The sequence below is a fragment of the Sylvia atricapilla genome, chromosome 2 (assembly GCF_009819655.1).
Source record: "Sylvia atricapilla isolate bSylAtr1 chromosome 2, bSylAtr1.pri, whole genome shotgun sequence".
Taxonomy (NCBI): Eukaryota; Metazoa; Chordata; class Aves; order Passeriformes; family Sylviidae; genus Sylvia; species Sylvia atricapilla.
The window spans coordinates 115267863-115287838 of record NC_089141.1 but is presented as its reverse complement, the minus strand read 5'-3'; the positions used below and the strand labels follow the sequence as shown (position 1 = coordinate 115287838).

Here is a 19976-nt window from a genome sequence, read left to right as displayed (position 1 = left end):
AGGGTGGTGTTTTGAGGCAGAAAAAAAAGACAGCTTCAGGTTGCCAGGGGGTCCTGGTTTTTTTCGGCGTTCGGGGTGCTCTGTCTGGGGGAATTCGCTGCGGCCCCAGTCTCGGAAAGTCTGTCATCGTCTGCTCACCCTGGAGTTCTGGGCTCCTCTGCCGCCCTGGGAGAGCTGGGCCAGCCCTGCCCTGCCAGGGTGGTTCCATCAGTGCTGCTCATCTTCTGCGGCACCACCCTGCATCCCCCTGCCCTGCCGGGACCCTGCCTCTGCTCTGCCAGGACATTTCTGCCACTCTGCAATTGCCAGCCTGAGACTCTTTTTTCCACTATTCCCAGCTTGGTGCTCTGAGGATCCTGCAGAGGCACCGAGACCAAACTGCCCTGGGTTTTTTTTTTGTGAAGTAAAGTCCTCAAAGTTCTTAGTACTGTTTTTGTTATCAATGCTGTAGTTGTGTTTGTTTGTTTGTTTTGTTATATATTAGTAAAGAACTGCTATTTCTATTTCCAAAATCTTTTGCCTAAAAGCTTTTAACTGAAAAAATTATAATTGAGAAGAAGGGTGGTGGTGGTGGTAGTTTACATTCTCCATTCCAAGGGAAGCTCCAGCTTTCCCTGGCAGATACCTGTCTTCCTAAACCAAGACAGCTATTAAATGCTTAAATTCTACTTTGCTAAGATTTTCAAAGTAACATTTGGAAGATGTCAGATTACAACATGTTGGGTTTTTCTTCACATCTTAGAAGTTTTGGAATAGAGCAAGAAACTAAGATTTTGATCCTTATGTGTCATAAATTGTGAATTCCACATTATATGATATTCTAATAAAACAAGTATCAGCTTGGAACTTTGTTGCTTTAATCAGACTTATCCATGCAGATGATACTCTTTCTCTTCAAGAAGAACCAGCAGTTTCTAGTATTAGATGGATACCAGTACTATGCTTCACAGCATTAAAAAGATCAAAATGATGGATAAATATTTTGCATTAGATATCGCCACTAACTACAACTTGGGCAATTATTATGCATTCAATATGTAATGGATGAGGTTGGAATTGAAGATTTCAGACATGCCAAGACCACACTCAGGCAGCACTTTGCCACCATGCTTATCCTTTTAAAATGATCTATCATTCTTGAACCACCCCCTGAGCTGGGCAGCTGGCTGTAGGTGATTCTGCTTGGGCAAGGGTTTGGGCCCAATGGCCTCCAGAGTCCCCTGCCAGCCTTGGCCACAGTGTGATGTGTTTCCTGAGAGAGTTTCTTACCCTTGTTAAACCTTCTGTATCTTGACCCATGAGTGTTTTCTCACATTTGCCTTTCTCCCCTGTTCCCCTGAGGGAGTGGGCAACAGGATGGGGGATCTCCTGCCAGCCAGGGCCACCCCCTCCCATCCCTGAAGGGGCTGAAATCTGCAGAGAAGCTGGGTGGGAACACAGGCAAAGCAAGAGGCCACACTGCACAGACCCTATACCCTGTGCTTGGCTAGTGGCATTGAGTGTGACTTGCAGCTGTAATGAGCAGGGGGAGAGAAGTCTGAGGGAAGCAGAGCCTGGGAAAGGGCAGGAAGGAAGCCAAATTGATCTACTTCAAATGAGGATATGTCCTGGGTAACCCAAGATGTTTTTGTAGTCTGTATCTGTGCCCAAAATTATGACTGTCTCTTTAAGATCCAGCGCCATGGCTGGAAGGTGGCACTTGAGGGGTCACTCGAGGGGTTGCTGGGGTTCCTTTTTGAAGTCAGGGGTCTCCCAGGCAGACCCTTCTTGCCTTGTGGTCTTTGCTCGAGGCAGAATCTTTGCCTTGGATATTTCTGCTGGTTTTTCTTTTCCCCCCTCCCTTTTGTTCCTCTTTTGCATCTTGGACTGCCTCAATGCAAGTTCCAGGAGTGCCTGTCAGCAGCACTGTGCCACAAAGAAGAGTGGCCTTGCTCCAGTCTGTGTTGCTCATAACTTGCCATCAGTGCCCAGCTGAGCAAGAAGGCACTCAGTCACCCCAGCCCAGCTGCTCTGCCTTGACTTGCCTCGCCTTGCTGTTCTCTGTCACAATGAAGCAAAATCTCTCCATGAGTTCGAGCTGTTTGCTGAGCTGCCTTTGCTGATGGAGGGATAAGGAGCGAGGAAGGCTGACTCTTTTCCCTTTGTCTCCCTAAACATGGTTGCCCATGGCAGATGCCATCTTGAAAGGGGGAGTACCCCTCCACTTTGGGTTTGTCTTTGTTCCTGTGGAGTTTGTGGGATTTAGCAATTCTGTATCTAGTGATTATTTCTACCAGCCAGGAGAAATGAAATACGAGCAGATATAAGTGGAATGTGTACACGGGACCTCATCTTGACCTAGAGGAGACTGCATGTTGAGTTTTGCCACATGCATTTTCACAGGACAGAGGGCTGGGAACAGCCTCTCAGCTGCTCAGCACAAAGTGACCAGCAGTCATCTCAGGGGAGACCGTGCGGACAAGTGATCATCTCACAGGATTGCAGAGACAAAGTCCCCTTGTCTCTTCCCTCCCTGGCTGCCCCATGGCTGCACTTTGCCATGCTGACAGCCAAACACTCTCCTCCAGGTCTAGGAGTAGTGGGAGGGAAGTGGACCTTGCGGTGGCATAGCTGGACATCCCCTGCGCCATGCTGCTGGGGAAGTTGGTGTCATTTCTGGGCTTATCAGGCTGCCACAGCATCCCTACTTCTCTCTGGGACAGCTCCATGGAATGAAGGGTTTGGTGTCCTTTTGTCCCTGTGTCTGACTCAGTGTCATGGGGTGCTGGAGCTCAGCCTGCAGCAGCCCCATATGGGCCTTCCCCATGTCCCTACCACTGGAGACACCAAAAAATGGTGACATGGAGTGGTGACATCTGTCTCAGTTGTACTTAGAAGGGTCACATACCACATGGGTACCTCTGCCCCTGTTGTGTTTGGTTGTTATCACAGCTCCCCATCTCAGTCTTGCCCGCAGCTGTGGTTTCAGCTCTGCCTTTGCCCTCAACATGGGCACCCCCAGGGAGGGGGGAGTGAAACTGCAGGTGAGGGAGGAGCAGTGGATACAGGACATTGTGGGGTAAGGCTGGCTCTGGTCCCTGCAGCACTGGACACTGCTGCCAATTTGAACAGAGCAGGGGAATGGCTCCCACCATTTCTGTTCCCACTCACAGGGGGCTCTTGGGGAGGGGGACCAGATTCCTCACCAAAGCTGGTAGGAAGGAAAAGGGAGTTGCCAGGCTGCAGCTGATCCTCAGGCCATCCCCTGTGGGGGTGTTTAGGGCAGAGTTCAGGCTCCCCTACACTGTGGGGTGCAGGGAAGCAGAGAGGCAGCTCTCAGGCCCCATGGCATGGATAGAGCTCTGTTGAAAGGGGGAAGTTGCACATCCAGTGCTACCCCGTGGGATGGGCTTGATGGTGGGGTCCCATCCCCATCCCAGCTTGAAGATCCTGTCCAGCCAACTGCCACTGCTCCAGGAGTCTGATGACTGTCAGGAAGAAACATCCTTTCCAGGCCCTGCAGCCTATATTTCCCCTTGGGGATCACCACACTATAGCTGCTCTAGTCCCTTCACTTCTTGCACCCCAAGAAGAGCTCCTGGAGGACTGCTTCCTCTAGCTGTTCCTGCAGCCATCCCTGGCCCCACAGCTGTGGTCCAGGCTGGAAGTGCTCATCACCTCAACTCTGGGAAGTCCCTTCCCCAGGATGACACCAGCAGTGCTGAGGAGTCAAGGGATATTACCATCAGCTTTTCTCCTTCATTCTCTTACCCCTCAGAACTTTCCAAGGCCATGGCCCAGCTCTCCTGTGGGCTTGCCACATCACTGGCTTATGTACCTGTGGCCCACCAGAGTGGCCAGGCTGTGGAATGGTTGGGAGGTGACAAAGAGGCACGGGACCAGTGCACAGCCTTGGGGGCACAGAGAGGCCAGGCATGAGGCCCTGTGGTGGGCAGAGGGCTTGCCTGCCCTGTAGGGAAAACAGCCATGTTGTTGTGAACCCACCTGGCAGCTCAGAGCAGGTGGCAACGTGTATTCTATGCAGGGCCAGATATGCCAGGCACAAGTAAGCGACATTCCTATCAGGGCAATGGATGCAGCACATGGCCAAATGACATGTCCACCTGACAGGGGGGTAGAACAGAGGACTCGGTTCACCCACATCACGCTGATTGTCAAGGTGCTGCTGCAGCCATGAGGGACCATTCCTGCATGCAATGGAATGACCTTGTTCACAATCAAATTCCCCCAGCACTCACAGCCATACTCAGGATGCCCCAGCTCACTCCATGGGGAAACCTCAGAGCCCTCCCCTAAACCTCAGTGCCAGCCCAGTTGGCTGCCAGGGCCATTAGCACCAGCAGAGATGCCCAGGCAGAGCCAGCCTGAGGAGACATCTGAGGCCACATCTCCCAACAGTCTATTCTTCTTGGTGCTGCACCCACTGCTGCACACTCTGGGCCTCACTGCTGGAACTATGCAGTCCCCTTGCTGCTGCATTCTCTCCCTCCTCCTCTACCTCCCCCTCCTCTCTGGGACATGGGCAAACCTGGAGGGTAAGTGGGACCCCTGGCTCATACATATCTACCTCCATAGGAGAGAGGCTTCCTGCTCCCCATCCACCTTGAGCCCTTGCTTCCTCACTCCTCCTTGTCCCCTGGCTCCACACCTCCTCCCCAGCAGGGATGCAGCCACCCCAGGTGGGTGCAGGGGATGGGAAATGGGGCTGCAAATGCTGTAAGGGGCTTATGGGGGCCCATGGATCCCTGCAACCTCAAGGACCCATCCCTCAGCTCCTCCACTTTCCTCAGCCCTCTTCTTCCAGTCTCATCTCCTCCCTGTCAACCCTTGTCTCATGTAGGTTCCTTCACTATGCGGCTGCTCCAGACCACCACCTACCAAAACATCTCATTTGCAAACACAGTGGGGCTGGGCCTGCTGGAAGACATCAAACTTGGTTATCTTGATAAACACACATGGTCCATCCACTTCTACCAGCCCTGGGTGCGCTCAGCCCTGCCCCAAGCTGACTGGGACACCATTGAAAACTTGCTTAGGATCTATTTGCGGAAGTTCAACCAAATGATCAATGAAGGGGCCATGCAAATGGACATCCCCTGTGAGTATCCAGTCTTCACTGCATGCCTGTTCTGAAAAGCAGCTGGGAGTGGGGAAGGATCTGACAGTGCTGGTGCTGTATAGGAGACACTGACCATGGCTGCAGGAAGGCAATCCCAGCCTCTCATGCAACCTCTGTCTCCTCTCTGCTCCACCAGACCCCTTTGTGGCTCAGTGCATGGCAGGCTGTGTGCTGTATCCCAACAGAACCTCCCAGGCCTTTGCCTATATGGGTTACAATGGTCAGGATTTCCTCAGCTTCAACACAAAGAATGCCACCTGGACCTTCTCCCAGGACACCAAGCTTTCACGGTATGTCCAGTCGTTTCTTCAGAACTACACCGCTTTGAGTGACATGGTGGAAATTATCTTCAATGAAACTTGTGTTGATAAGATGAAGATGCTCCTGCACTATGGGAGGGCAGCTCTGAAGAGACAAGGTGAGCCCACCCCGACCCTGCAACAGCCACCCCCACACTGGGGCCCCGCCGTGCCCCCCTGGACTTGCCCCACACCTTTGCTCCCACTCCCCAGAGCTGCCTGTGGCCACGGTCTTCGCCCGCACCCCCAGCCTAGAGCAGCTGCTGCTGGTTTGCCACGTCACTGGCTTCTACCCCCGGCCCATCAGCGTGGCCTGGCTGCGGGATGGCCAGGAGGTGCCTCCAGGCCCAGCGCTCAGCACCAGCGCCACCCTGCCCAACGCTGGGTGGGTGTCCCCAGTGTCCTGGCCGTGGCCAGGACAATACTGAATACTTTTGACACTGTCCAGCTGGACATCCCACTGGCTCCGCAGTGTCCTGGCCGTGGCCCCCTGCGACGGGCACAGCTATGTCTGCCGTGTGCACCACCAGAGCCTGGGCACCTGCAGCCTTCTCGTCCCCTGGGGTACGTGCCACCATGGGGATGAGATGGGGGTCCTGAGCCACCCTGCCCCACAAGCTGGAGCAAACCCCAGAAAGTTCATGGCAGTTTCTCCCTATGTTTCCCGGGGAACTCAGAAGTGGTGCTGATCACAGGGCTCACGGCCGGGCTGCTTGCAGCCATGGCCATAGCTGCCACCTTGGTGCTTTGGGTGTGGAGACAAAGGTGAGTCTGTGTCTGCCCCATGGAGCAGCAGTCAGAGAGGAGGGGAGGAAATGCCCAGGGGATTTCTGCACTGAGCAGAAAAGGTCTTCCTTTAGCCCTGACAGATGCTGTCTGCACTCCCACAAGGGCTCTGCCATGGAGCATCCAGTTGTCCTTCTCTCATTTCAGAAAGCACCAGCAGATGGAAGAATCAGATTCCAGGAACTCCACCTGACCAAAGAAGCTTAGCTCAGAAGGGAGCCAACAGTCCCCATTCCCTCCTACTGCCTTCACAGCACCTTTTTCTGCTTCACCTAAGTTCCAGGCATTACCAATTTCAAAACTAACTTGATTCAGATATGCACAAGAGAAACCTGGCAAGAGAAACCTGAGCTTTTGACTCACTTGAATGTTCTAAACAGACCCAAATTCAAGTCCGAGACCTCCTCACTTGTTACACATGATCATCTCTTAGTTTCTGGCACTGGCCAGTACACCCAGAAATGGCTTTACAAAGTGCTGAGTAACACTGAAACTCTGGTATAATGTGTGGGAGCTGCAGATGGGTATGAAATGAAAATAAACCATTCATAGTTTCACTAAGATCACGTGCCTTTCCTTAGCAGTTGAATGGGCTTGGACAGGTTTTGATCAGCCACATATAGAAGCTGAAACACTGCTGAATTGTTGGCACTAATTGCAGAAAGCACCAAGGCATGGGGAAACGCCAGTACATGTGCATATATGAACATGTTCTCACATATTGTGTGGAAACAAGCAACAGTGCACATGGGGGTAAAGTGACCCCAAGGCTCCTAATAAGGGAGAAGAGAGAACCCCATGTCTCATCAAAGACAGCAGAGTTCACACACACACACACAGGAAGGCATGTAGTTCAGGCTCCCGATCAGCTTGAACATGTAGCTTCAAAAGGTTTGGTTTCACTGGACAACTTCCTGGACAAAGTTTCCCAGGATAAGTCTGGCAACCATGTGCAAACCAGAAAACCTGGCTGGCTTGTTTGGAACAGAGCAAGATACCCACCATATCCATATGGACCATATCCACCACAAATCCAATAGTGCTTGTTCTCCGTGGCCAGAACCTGGAAACCACAATGCTGGGGTGAGGACTGCATGTCCCTAGCAGCCAGAGTCCCCTGTGGGCATCACAGGACTCGAGCACCTTGCTGCAAGAGGAGTGACACCAAGCTTCTCCCAGCCCCTGCTGAACTGGGACGGACAGATGAAACTCTTAGGCGTGGGCATGCCTCCTGCAGCCTTGGCACCCCCAGGGCAATTGGGGCAATTCCTCTCCCAAGCAGAGTGGAACATCCTGCAGCACTCACAGGACCAGGCAGATTTGGAGAGCAGGTGCTGACAGTGAGGAAACATGTTGAGGAAAACTGTTCATGTGAATGACCTCCCAAGAGACCCTAAAGCACCACACCCACAAACACCTGGTACCAGGGCGGTGTCTGCAAGTGTTTGCTCACATCCCCTAAGAGACTTTCCAATAACATGCCCCACCCGGGCATTTTTAGAGGGTTCTTAAGGCACCTCAGTCCAGTCCAGTGCAGCGGTTGCTGCTGCTCACCCACCCTGGCACCCAGAGGCACTGCATCCCTGTCCACCCCACCCCAACTCACCCAGGCATGGCTTGGGGGGTTGCAGCCTTCACCTCAGGGGAGATTGCAAAGACCAGTGGCCACATGAGAATTTCAAGGTCCGAATAGTTCTCTAGGGCAGGGTGAAAGTGAGGATCAGTAATCACTTGAGAGGACTGTAAGGACCAATGTCACCTGAGGGAACTGTGGGGACAAGTGGTAATCTGGGGGTGACTCTGAGGACCATGGTCACTTGAGAGAACTCTGAGGACCAATGGTCTGTATGGACCAACAGCCCCCTGTCCCCTTGGGTCATTTTCAGACCAGAGAACTGAAGATATGGAGAAGGAAGAAGTTGTGAGCAAAAAAAGGAAGTGAAAAAACTCCAATCATGAGAAGTACATTCAATAGAGAAGTGGAAGAGCTAAGGTAGAACTTTCAAGCAGATCTACCGCATCAGTGGGAGACATCTGGAGGAATTTCTGAGGGGGCTGAACACATTATGACCACTCGCACAAGCCAGGTCCTGTGAGAACTCAGACACAGGTAGTGTCACATGCATCTTCACAGGACAGAGGGCTGGGAATGGCCTCTCAGCTCCTCAGCACAAAGTGACCAGCAGTCATCTCAGGGGAGACCGTGCGGACAAGTGATCATCTCACAGGATTGCAGAGACAAAGTCCCCTTGTCTCTTCCCTCCCTGGCTGCCCCATGGCTGCACTTTGCCATGCTGACAGCCAAACACTCTCCTCCAGGTCTAGGAGTAGTGGGAGGGAAGTGGACCTTCCGGTGGCATAGCTGGACATCCCCTGCGCCATGCTGCTGGGGAAGTTGGTGCCATTTCTGGGCTTATCAGGCTGCCACAGCATCCCTACTTCTCTCTGGGACAGCTCCATGGAAGCAAAAGTATTCAGTATTGGGATGCTACCGAGGTGCACCCCTCAGACTCACCCTTGGTTGTGGTTTTAGTTCTGCCTTCACCCCCAATAACAGACAACATTCAAAAAAGGTGAAGAGAAACTGCAGGTTGAGGGGAGAATCCAGGGAGGAGTGGTGGATTGGGGACATTGTGGGGGAGAGGCTGACTCTGGTCACCCTATGATCCCTGCAGCCCTGGACACTGCTGTCAGTGGGGACAGAGCAGGGGGATGGCTCCCAGCATTTCTGTTCCCATGCACAGAGGGCTCTTGGGGAGGGGGACTGGATTCCTCACCAAAGCTGGTGGGAAGGAAAAGGGAGTTGCCAGGCTCACCCCCAGGTATTTAGAGCAGAGTTGGGGCTCTCCAGCTGTGTCCTACCAGGTGGAACAGCTTGTCACCTCCTCCCCGGGAGCCCCATCCCTAGAATGAGGTAAGTGATGCAGGAGCAGCCTGAGCTGGAGGTGACAGGAGTGGGAGGGGATGGCCCAAAGTATCCTTTCTCCTTGTGTAGGGGTTGAGAGGACAGAAACCATCTTTCTTCAGTCAGGTCTGAAATCCAAAAACCGTCATCTGCATTGGCGCTGATGCATCTCACAAGAACAGGGATAGGACAATGTAATATCGGTAGGGAGGGGGCGTCAGGAAAATCCAGCTTGAATATCTTTTTTCTTAGTGCTGTTTTCTGGGCTTCTTTTTCCCTGTCTTCTCCTTCTGGCTGGGCTTGTCCCAGCCCCAGCCTGTCACGGTACTTCATGCTCAGCCCTTATTTCAGCTTTTGTCCCTCCCACACGTCCCCAGCCCTCACCCCGGGCCCCGTGTCCCCTCCCTGACACATTGCCTCTCCAATCGCTGGAGCCGCAGTGACTGCTGGGCTGGGTTGAAGCTCGGCATCCCACAGTCACTGCTGCTGCTTCTTCAGCGTCGCCGCATGCACCATGCAGCCCCCTCACCTGCTCCTCTTCCTCTTCCTCCCGATCCTCCTCCCTGGGATGTGGGCAGACCCAGAGGGTAAGTGGGAGCCCTGGCTGTCCGCAGCCGTTCTGTCCCCCGCTGTCAGAGGAGCGCACAGGTTCGCTCCGGGGCACGGCCGGGCTCGGGGCCGGACGGGGGGCGGATGATGGCCAGCATCAGAGGGCCGCGTCCCACCGTCACCACCCAGACAGGCTTTGTTCCTGACCGCCCTCTCTGCTCCTGCCTCCAGCTCAGGACTTCTGCCCCGCCAGCTCCAACACTGAGCCTTGGGCACACGAGCAGAAGAAACAGCGGTCCCAAAACAGGCCTCGGGTGTTGAGTTTCCCTGCAGGATGTCCTCCCCTGCAGGGAGCCCATAGAAGCCAGGCAGATCTCAGCTCCACACGGTGCTGAGGGCCCCTTACAGCAGCCCCTGGTTTGTTAGAGAGCTGCACCTGCCAGAGGGTGTTTTGAGCACTGCTGTCACACCGAGAGTGTTTCCACAGCCCTATGAGACCTTATGCTTCCAGGGCAGGCAGCATCACGCACAGAAAGGCAGGACTGATCTCTGGGCTGGGCTGGTGTTCTGGCCCTATCAAGGAGCCCCAAGCCTGGACAAAATGCCATTTCCTATCAACCATTCTCTATCCTCTGTACCATGTCTGGGTCTTTGGCAGATACAGGTCCTGGCACAAGTGCATGTCCTGGGGGGAAACATCACTCCAAACGAGCAGCAAGGTGCCTCTTCATCTGCTCTGCACAGTTAGACAGCAGCTCTAGCTGGGAGGGAGGGAATAAAATGCTAAAATCTTCTGCAGCAGATACAACCACTGTTGAAAGGAAAACAGAGAAGGAAAAAGAGCAGTGAAGTCAGAGGAAGTTCAGACAGGAAAGGGACTCTGAGCAGGGTGAAGAGCATAGGATCATAGAAGCACAGAACAACTTGGGGTGAAAAGGACCTTTAAAGGCTGTTCAGTCCAACCCCTCTGCCACGGGCAGGGACACCTTCCCTGCTTAGAGCCCCAAACAACCTGGCCTTGAATGTTTCCAGGGCTGGGGCATCCACCATACATCTGGGTAACATATGCCAGTGTCTCACTACCCCTCACATCAAAAATTTATTTCTTACTATCTGGTCTGAATCCCCTTTTCCCCCTCCAGCACCTCCACTTCCCATTTCCCTTTTAGCACCTCCATTCATCTCCTTCCTGCACCCTTTCCTGTCTCCATCCTCTCTCCTAGCAGAGCTGCAGGTTATCCAGTACCTCCTGACTGGCCTCTTTGCCAACATCAGCTCTGTTGAGGTGTCAGGCGTGGCACTCATAGGGGACATACCCATCTTAACACTGCACCCTGCCAACTGGAGCATCCGCTTCCACTGGCCCTGGGTCGGCCAGGCTGCAACTGAAGGTGACGGGGAAAAGATCATGTCCCAGTACAAAATCGTTCTGCGCAATATCATCCGATTTATGCACGACACGGTTCAGCAGACAGAACAGCACTGTGAGTACAGCAACGAGCCCTGCCAGAGTCCTTCTCCCCAAGTCCTAACTGTAGCCTCCTCCCCAGCAGGATGGCATCTGGGGGGATCTCACAGGGTGCAACAGCTTCTGAAACACTGCAGCTGCTGGGGCACATGACCAGCAGGAGTGGGGAGGGCAGCAGACCAAAAATACCCCTCAGAGCTCCTGCCATCTGGCACAAGGAACTCCTCTGTTTGTCAGAGAGCTGCCACCAAATGTACTGGAACTCCAGGATTGACACAGCAAAGATCATGAAAGGGAAAATTTGGGGCAAATATTTTGGGGAACAGAATTCTTTTTTCCGCAAGCACCCCACACCAGTATCCGTTGCATTCTTGCAGGGGGCCTGAGGGCTTGCAGGGTGTCTGGGGTCTCCTGAAGCATGGCCTGACCCCCTGCTGCCCATCGCACCCTGCTTTCCACTGCATCCCTGTATGTATCCTCAGCCACACCTCACCTCATGCCACCCATGTCCCACACACTCATGGGACCTCTCCACTGGCTTTGCCCTTGACAGACCCATTGGTGGCCCAGTTCTGTGCAGGCTGTATGCTGTACCACAATACAAGCCAGGGCTTCCTGAATGTCGGCTGGGGTGGCAGAGACCTCGTAGCTTTTGAGGTAGATAAACAGCTCTGGGAGGCCCAGCAGCCATCCCAGGCGGCAGAGCTGATCAGCAAGAACCTCAACAAGCAGAGGTCTGTCAGAGTGCTCCTGAAGCACCTTCTCTCCATCTGGATGTGCCAGAGCAACTTCCCCACCCTGAAGAGATACGGGAGGGAAATCCTGGAGAGACAAGGTGAGCCCACCCCGACCCTGCAACAGCCACCCCCACACTGGGGCCCCGCCGTGCCCCCCCAGACTTGCCCCACACCTTTGCTCCCACTCCCCAGAGCTGCCTGTGGCCACGGTCTTCGCCCGCACCCCCAGCCTAGAGCAGCTGCTGCTGGTTTGCCACGTCACTGGCTTCTACCCCCGGCCCATCAGCGTGGCCTGGCTGCGGGATGGGCAGGAGGTGCCTCCGGGCCCGGCGCTCAGCACCAGCGCCACCCTGCCCAACGCTGACCTCACGTACCAGCTCCGCAGTGTCCTGGCCGTGGCCCCCCGCGACGGGCACAGCTATGTCTGCCGTGTGCGCCACCAGAGCCTGGGCACCCGCAGCCTTCTCGTCCCCTGGGGTACGTGCCACCGTGGGGACAGGGTGCAGGCTGCAGAGAGCAGCCATTGGCTCTGTGAGGGGCAGCTCCTGACTGGCACTGCCACCTTCACACAGTCACCCTCTTCCCTCCATCCCAGAAAACCACAGCACAGCTCCAACCATCGGCATCACCATTGTGGTGCTGCTTCTTGTGGCCACAGCCTCTGCTGGGGGATTTTGGTGGTGGAAGCACAGGTGAGCTCTCCCTCCCAGCACCTGCTGTAAGATTTCTGGGCATGTAGGTCGGTCCAGGGGCTGCAGCAGCTCTGTAGGGATGAGCTCCCTGACTCCACAGCTCACACATATCCTTTGCAGGAAGGGTAATGAGGCTGCATGGGAGGCCCAAGAACTCATCATTTGAGGCCTGATTGCCCACCCAGCAACAACTGCTTGCTCTCCTGTGGAGTCCCTGGAACCCCTTGGGGCAATTCCTTGGGTCCTGCCTTAGAAGGATGGACCACAGACTCTTCCCTGCCTAGGCTGAAAGAAACTTCTTCTCCATGCAGTGTGGTTTGCCCCGGTCTCTCCTCTCCCCCTGCCCCTGGTTCTTGTGGTTTCTCCTTTCCCTGCTTCCTTATTGGTGGTGGTATCCCAGTGTCCAGTCCTGTCCCCTCTATAGATCACCGACCCCTGACCTGTACCTTGTACCACCCCATACCCTAAGACCATTTGTTCCTGACCCCTATTTAGGCCTGTGCACAGCACGTGGCCAGGTCTTTTTGTCCCTGATCCCTCTGGCATGCTGGAATAAACCTTGCTGGAATTTATCATACAAAAAGGCCCTTCTTGCGCCTCTTTGCTGAGCCTACCAGTGGCATGTGTGATGTGATCTTGACTGCTTTGCCTGAATCCTCCCCAAGCAGCTTTTCCACAGGAGATGCTTACGGGGATAGAGGTAGCAGCTCCACCATCTAAAAAACACACTGCTACAGATCTTTGTCTTGGATCCAGCTCTGCAACAATTCAGCTCCCCCTCACCATCACTAAGTCCACCCCAGAGTCAATATCCAAGACCCACAGTCCTTTTCAGCTCCAGCCCTACAGTCCCCATCCCTACTCCACAGTCACTATGCCAGCCCTTCCATTATTTCACCATGCATGTCTCAGTCCCTTTCTCAGCTCTACAGTTTCTTTCCATTTTCACTCACAATCACAGCCCCACAGTCAACCCCAGCCCCACAGTGATTTCAGCTCAAGCCCTACAGTGACTATCACTGACCCCGGGATTTCTGGTGCAATCTGACAGTCCCCTTTTCAGCTCTACAGATCCTGTTCCATTTTCAGTTACAACAGGCAGCACAAACACCAATATCACAGGCCTACAGTCATTTCAGCACACGAATTGTACAGTTTCTATGCCATCACCATTCTCTATCCCACCCCTCTAGTGATTTCAGGTCGAGCCCTAGAGTGCTCTTCCCAGCCCCAGTGATTTCAGCTCTTGACCCACAAGCTTTATTTCACTGCCAGCTCAGTTCTTCCAGCTCCAATTCCTCTTTTCTCCCAGTCCACCAGGTGTAGCTGCTCCAGGTTGAGACAACAGGGTTTTTTTTTGTTTTGTTTTTTTTTTTTTTTTTTTTTTTTTTTTTTTGTCTCCAGTTGTGAGGTTTCAGCTTCAGCTCTAGAAATGCCATTCCACCCCAATCCCAGTAATCTTTATTCCATTGCCAGCCCCTCAGTTTGTGTCCCATTTCATGGTCACTAAACAGGTCTACACTCTATCTCCTTTGGACAGTGATTGCAACTGTAGCACTGCAGTCCCCATTCCAGCTTCAGTCCCACAAGCTTTATTTCACTGCCAGCTCTTCTCTTTTGCTTCTGTCTCCACATCTTCCCAGCAGTGGCATATAACGTTGCTTTTGGTTCTCAGGCTACGATTTTTGTTTTTACTCTAGCCCTGTGTTGTTTCAGCACAGCTATTGTACCCATATTCCAGCCCCAACCTACTATTCCTTACTGCAGCAACAGCTCCACATCCCCTATCCCAGCCCTTACAGTCATTTCAGCTCCATCCACACAGTTCCCATCCCGGCTCCCTATTCCCTAGACCAGCCCCACAGGGGTTTTACCCCAAACCCTACCATGTCTGTGTCTCCTCCAGCTCTGCTGTCTCAGCTCCAGCTGTTCAGCTTCCCACTGCCTGCTGCTAAAAGCTCTTACTGCTTCTCACTGCAGCCCGGCGCTGTTGGTAAGGCCACAAGTCAGTTATTATCATCACTTCAACGTCTTTAGGAGCTCTACCACCCACCCTCCTAGGTTCCCAACTTCGGGAACACTTGAAGCCTGAAGCCCAACATCTATCTTCCCCCTCCCCCTGGGTCTCAGCACCTGCCCAAAGGCCCCTTTCACTTCCCCCAGGCAGCACCAGCGCCTGGGAAGAGCCACTGCTCCCCGATCCCAAAAGGTGCCCTTGGGTTGGTTCTTGGGCCCTGGAGCCCTCCGAGCCCCCACACCCTCAGCCTCTGCTTGGTGATACAGGGCAAGGGCTGGTAACCGCCCCCCCCGGGCATCTCCTGCAGGCCCTGAACTGCAGCCCCCTCCCCCTTCTCCCGTGGCACTGATCCAGTCCCAGCACTTCCATTGCTCCACATGGTTTTGGGGCCTGCCTCTAGGGCCAAGGTCCTTATTCCACACCCTGGCTCTTCATGTCTCCACTGGCCCCACAGCCACTGTTTCAGCCCCAGCCCTACAACCTTCACTCAATTAAGAGATATCTAGCAAAACCAAACCAAACCAAAATAATGTGATAAAACGAGCAAAATAATGAAACGATGCAATAAGAAAATGATAGTTATTTCTAGTAAGAGCAAAATAAAATATTAAAACTGGAAAAAAAAAAAAGCAGCTTTAATTCTGATATTTTAAACCTTACTTTAAATCCAGAAACTATGGAAGCGCTTTTTGCCAGCCCCTGGTAGCAGCAGCTGGTCCCCCTGCCCCAGCCCCACACAAGCCTCCGGGCGCCCTGGGCACCACCGGCTCCCGGACACTGGCGCAGGCAGATGCGGGAGTCGCGTCCGTGCTCACCGGGGCTCTCTGGATCGGCAGCCGCCGGGACCCCGTCCTGCCGCAGCGCCGCTCCTCCGACCGCGCACCTCCAGCCGCCGCTCCCCGCTCCGCCGCCGGACTGACGCCGGCATCCCCTCCGGGCACGCCATTTATGCCCCAGGCCGGCCCAGCCCAGCCAATCACAACCTTAGGCAGCGCCGGCCGGGCCAGCCCAGCCAATCACAACCTGAGGCAGCGCCAGCCGGGCCAGCCCAGCCAATCACAACCTGAGGCAGCGGGGCTCGGAAGCTGAGCGGCCGCAGTCAACGGGACAGGCAAGTTTCAATGGAACAAAAGAGACACAACTGCTGGAATAACAAAATTCGACTTGGCAAAAGTCAGGAATTCTATTTACAAATCAATGGAGGAGGAGGATGACACCAGGAACACACTCCAGCTGAAAGCAACGGTTTATTGGAAAAGGCAGGAAATCAACAGGACAGTCTGTGGTTATGGCCAAGCAATTATCCAGGAGTCAGAGAGAAAAGTGGGAACCTTGGACTGGGATAAGGCCTGCCAGCACCTTCGCTTCCTACCGGCTTTCTCCTTCTTGGCCTGCAACTACCTGCAAGAGGAAAAACAACAGCAATAGAGTTTCAAACGTGGCCAGGACGCCCTTGCTTCAGGCAGACTCAAGTGCAGCTCCCAGGCAGAGAGGCCGGGCCGTGCCTCGGGCAGCTCCGGGAATCCGGGATCGCCCGTGGGATCCGAGGGCCGGAAAAGCGCACCCACCTGCCGGGTTCAGTGCTGGGACACGGCGAGGCCTCGGCTCAGGGACAGAAGTTGGAGCCGGGACTGCAGGAGAGCACCCCAAAGCCCCGTCAAACATCCAGCACTGCACGCAGCACGCTCCAGCAGAAACTCGGGTGGGATCCAAGGCCCCCGGACGCTCCGTGTTCCTTGCCCTCGGCAGCTTTGCCAGGGCCTCCCTCAGAACACTGACAAAATAGAAGAGCCTATGGGAATCATCCAACAATCCACGGATCTCCAGTTATTAAGGACCAAAGTGGCAGCAAAATGTGTCTAAACTCCACTGCAACCCGGCAGGTCTGAGGAGACGCAGGAATTTATTCCAGAGGGGTCACAAGTGTCCCTCAGCCAGCCAGGATTTCTCTCAGCCTCTGCCCACTGCTCTCTGAGGACACAAACAGCAGTTTTTCCCTGGAGCTCCCCTTTCCACCAATGCCAAGACTTCCGTCCTCCTCCAACTCCAGCGCCAGGTAGGAAAACAGGAATGTTACCATCGCACAGACCGGCCAGGAGAGTGTGCCTGAGGCAGGAGCACCAGCTCCCAATGCACTGCTGCCTCTGGATTTCTAAACAGTACCTTCCAGCCTGCCCTTCCCAGCACCATTCCCTGGGTGCCACGTCCACAGACACCTTTCACCATGCAGCTTAAAACCCACAGAAACCAAAAGAAAGAAGACCAAAAATCTATTCACGTTTCTAGTCTGGAGAGAATGAGGGAGGTCTAAAATCTGTATTTATTTTAGAGCACTAGAGCAATTTTTCATGACCTTGAGTATTGGTGAAGGGAAGCAAAAGCTGATAAACTTTATGGCTCCCCAAATGACTCCCTGTGATGTAGATGCATGAACCAAGATTCACTAAATGGAGAAAGCTCAACAGTTTTTTGTATTTTACACACACACACACACTCATTATTAAAGTCACATTTTTTAATAGTTAAAATATCAGTGGAAGTTACTGGCTAGTTACAGCAGTGAGCTTTATACAGCATCCCACCTTTATGGATTTATCAGAAGTAGCAGTTTCAGATTCTTTTATCTCTTCCAAACACTTGGGAAAGTCATTTTTGACTTTCCTTGGCAATTTTCTTAATTGAATAAAAGAGAGCACTAGCAATGACCAACAAGTGTAAAGGAAAGCAGAATATTGCAGAGACATGGTGGGATGGCTCCTGTAACTAGCACACTGGAATGGAAGGGCTTAGGGTTTTTAGAAAAGACAGGCTAGGAAGATGAGGAGGGGATGTAGCCTTCTATGGATATGGAATTTTGCCTGGGGAAGTATGAGGAACAAGCTAAGAGCTTGTGGGTGAAGATTAAGGGAAGGGCAGAAACAGGGATATTAAGGATAACAGGAAGGCCTTCTATAGATATGTTGCAAGCAAGAGTTAGGATAACATGGACCCTCTCCAGAAGGAAACAGGAGAGCTGACTACCCTGGACAAAGAGAAGGCTGAGGTTCTCAAGGACTTCTCTGTCTCAGTCTTTAATGTCAAGTGCTCCAGCCATGCTGCCCAAGTTGAGAAAGGAAAATGCAGGGACTGGGAGAATGAAGACCCTGAGCCCACTGAGAAGACCAGATTCAAGACCATCTAAGGAACCCAAATGTGCTCAAGTCTATGAGACCTGAAGAGATACATCCCCAGGTCCTGATGGAGGTAGCCCTTTTTTTTTTTTTTTTTTAATTTTTTTTAATCGTGGAAGTTAGGTAAAGTCCTTTATGACTGGAAAAAGGGAACTATAACCCCCCATTTTTAAAAAGAGGAAAGCAGAACACATGGGGAACCACTTCTACCCAGAGCAATGGTGATGGTGCTGCACAGCCCCACGGAGCCGCTGTCTGGCTCTACAAGATCCTCCACTTCCATCACCCTGCTCCTCTCTGGCTCCATAGGATAGCTGCTCTGGAGATTGATGGACATTTCATGGGCAAAGAAGTGGTGAGGATCTGTTGTGATGGTGTGGGACTTGAGCAAAACATACACAACATGGAATAATAAAGGCTGGAGAACATGCTGAGCCAGGCAGAAAGAGTTCAATTTCTTCCAATGGGCCTGTGGTTTGGATTTGTGCTGAAAAGATTTTTGATAGCCCTGGGGTGTTTCAATCAGTGTTGAGCATCAAGGCCTTTGCTGCTCCTCACACCATCCTGCCAGCAAATAGGCAGCACAAGGAGTTGGGAAGAGATAAACTCTTCAGAAGGGCTCAGCAAAGAGAGGCAGTGGGGTAGCCCTGTACATGAAGGAGTGTTTTGACTGTTTAGGAATTGACAGTGGTGATGAAAGGGTCAAGGGTTGATAGTAAGAATCAGAGGAAGAACAGATAGCAAAGTGGGAACCTTCCCAGACACAGAGGGAAGACTGGCAGGCAGACTGGTAGTTCCCAGGGTCCTTCATTCTACTCTTAAAGCAGGGTGCAATGAAGTTTCCTGGATTGTCCACAGCTTCCCTTCTATGACAAAGTGACCTGCTTGGTGGGAGAGGCAAAGGCTGGGGATGATGTTTACCTAGGCTTTTGTTAAGCCTTTGACACCATTCTCCAAAGGATTCTTGTGGAAAAACTGTCTGCCCATGGCTTGGACAGTCCACTGTTCACTGTAAAAAATGGTCTGGATGGCCAGACTCAGAGAGTGGTATGGGAAAGTTTGATTCAGCTGGTAGCCAGTCACCAGTGGGGCTCCCCTGGGCAACACTGAGAGCAGTCCTGTTTCTATCAATGACCTAGAGGAGGGGGACCCTTAGCCAATTTGTAGAGGACAGGATCTGCCAGAGGACAGGAAGACTCTACAGAGAGATCTGTAGAGGCCCAGGGATATGGCTGTCCCAGGCAGTTCCTGAAAATCCCCTACTCCCCTACCCCTCCCTGACAACTCATTCTTACTACACCCTTTTTCTCAGCTGGGTCCAGCACCGTCGCCACCACTGGGACTTGAAGCGGATGCGGAAGCACCGGCGGTGCTGAACACGGCGTGTCTGCCAGGCTTCCAGGTATCTCCGAAGGCGGGCATGAAGCTGCCCCAAGAACCTTCCAGCAGCAGTGCTGGTGCTGTATTCCAGCTCCATTGGTCTGCTGCTCCTGCTGCTGCTGCTACTGCTTTCAAATACAATGGGATTCATGATCACCACTAGTCTAGGGAGCAACCTGGCCATTGCCATGGATCTTCTGCGTTCCAGCATAATGGAGCTGTTGCTGCTGCATCGTCGTACGTCCTTATGTTTGTCCTCTTCTGTCACCTTGTCTGTGTCTGGCCTTGCCAACTCCACTCCAAGGCACTGGGGATGCTCTTTGGCCCCCAGCAGCCTTGGCATAGCATGTGGATCAGCATGCACCACCCTGCCGCTCCCCCTGCCCCACCGCCACTGCCGCAGCTGTGCCTCCAGCTCCTTGCGGTGCTCCTCGAAGAGCGTCTGTGAGTCCCGGCAGCTCCGGATGAACCTGGGGAAATGCCTCCTGGAGCTCATGGAACCGCGGGGGGACCTGCCGTGGGGCGGTTCCCTGCCTGTTGATCTCCGTGTCCTGTCCACGTCGCTCTGCCCCTCCAGCTGGCCTCTCCCTGCACTCGGATGCTTTGAGTTCTGACGGATCCTCTGCAGGAACCACAAAAGGGTGAGACAAGAGCAGCTCCCCAGAAGGCTGCACTGTCCTGCCGTGCATGTCACACCAACACACCCCAAGCCCAACACGGCCCAGCCCACACAGCAGATCAGAGGCCACCTACCCAAAGACACTTGTCCCGTAGCATGACAGTGATCAAGATGAGCTGCAGCACCAGCATTGTGATTGCCACCAGCTCACCCATGGTGAAGATGTTGAGGAACC

General features: G+C 53.3%; 1 protein-coding gene across 1 annotated transcript; it reads left to right on the top strand.

The window, feature by feature from the left end:
* The first annotated feature begins 4851 nt into the window (after positions 1-4851).
* LOC136358274 (T-cell surface glycoprotein CD1b-1-like) lies at positions 4852-12851 on the top strand. Its single transcript, XM_066314254.1, has 5 exons — positions 4852-5098; positions 5256-5537; positions 12056-12340; positions 12459-12555; positions 12676-12851. Exons 1-5 carry the CDS (start codon positions 4852-4854, stop codon positions 12719-12721), a joined length of 957 nt encoding a protein of 318 aa, XP_066170351.1. The 3' UTR covers positions 12722-12851.
* The last annotated feature ends 7125 nt before the right edge of the window (positions 12852-19976 follow it).

Bases quoted from the DNA above. Each gene is read 5' to 3' on its own strand.
- LOC136358274 (XM_066314254.1), top strand. From the start codon at position 4,852: ATGCGGCTGCTCCAGACCACCACCTACCAAAACATCTCATTTGCAAAC. The intron at 5,538-12,055 runs GTGAGCCCACCC...CCCACTCCCCAG, and splicing joins GGCAGCTCTGAAGAGACAAG to AGCTGCCTGTGGCCACGGTC. The intron at 12,556-12,675 runs GTGAGCTCTCCC...TATCCTTTGCAG, and splicing joins TTTTGGTGGTGGAAGCACAG to GAAGGGTAATGAGGCTGCAT.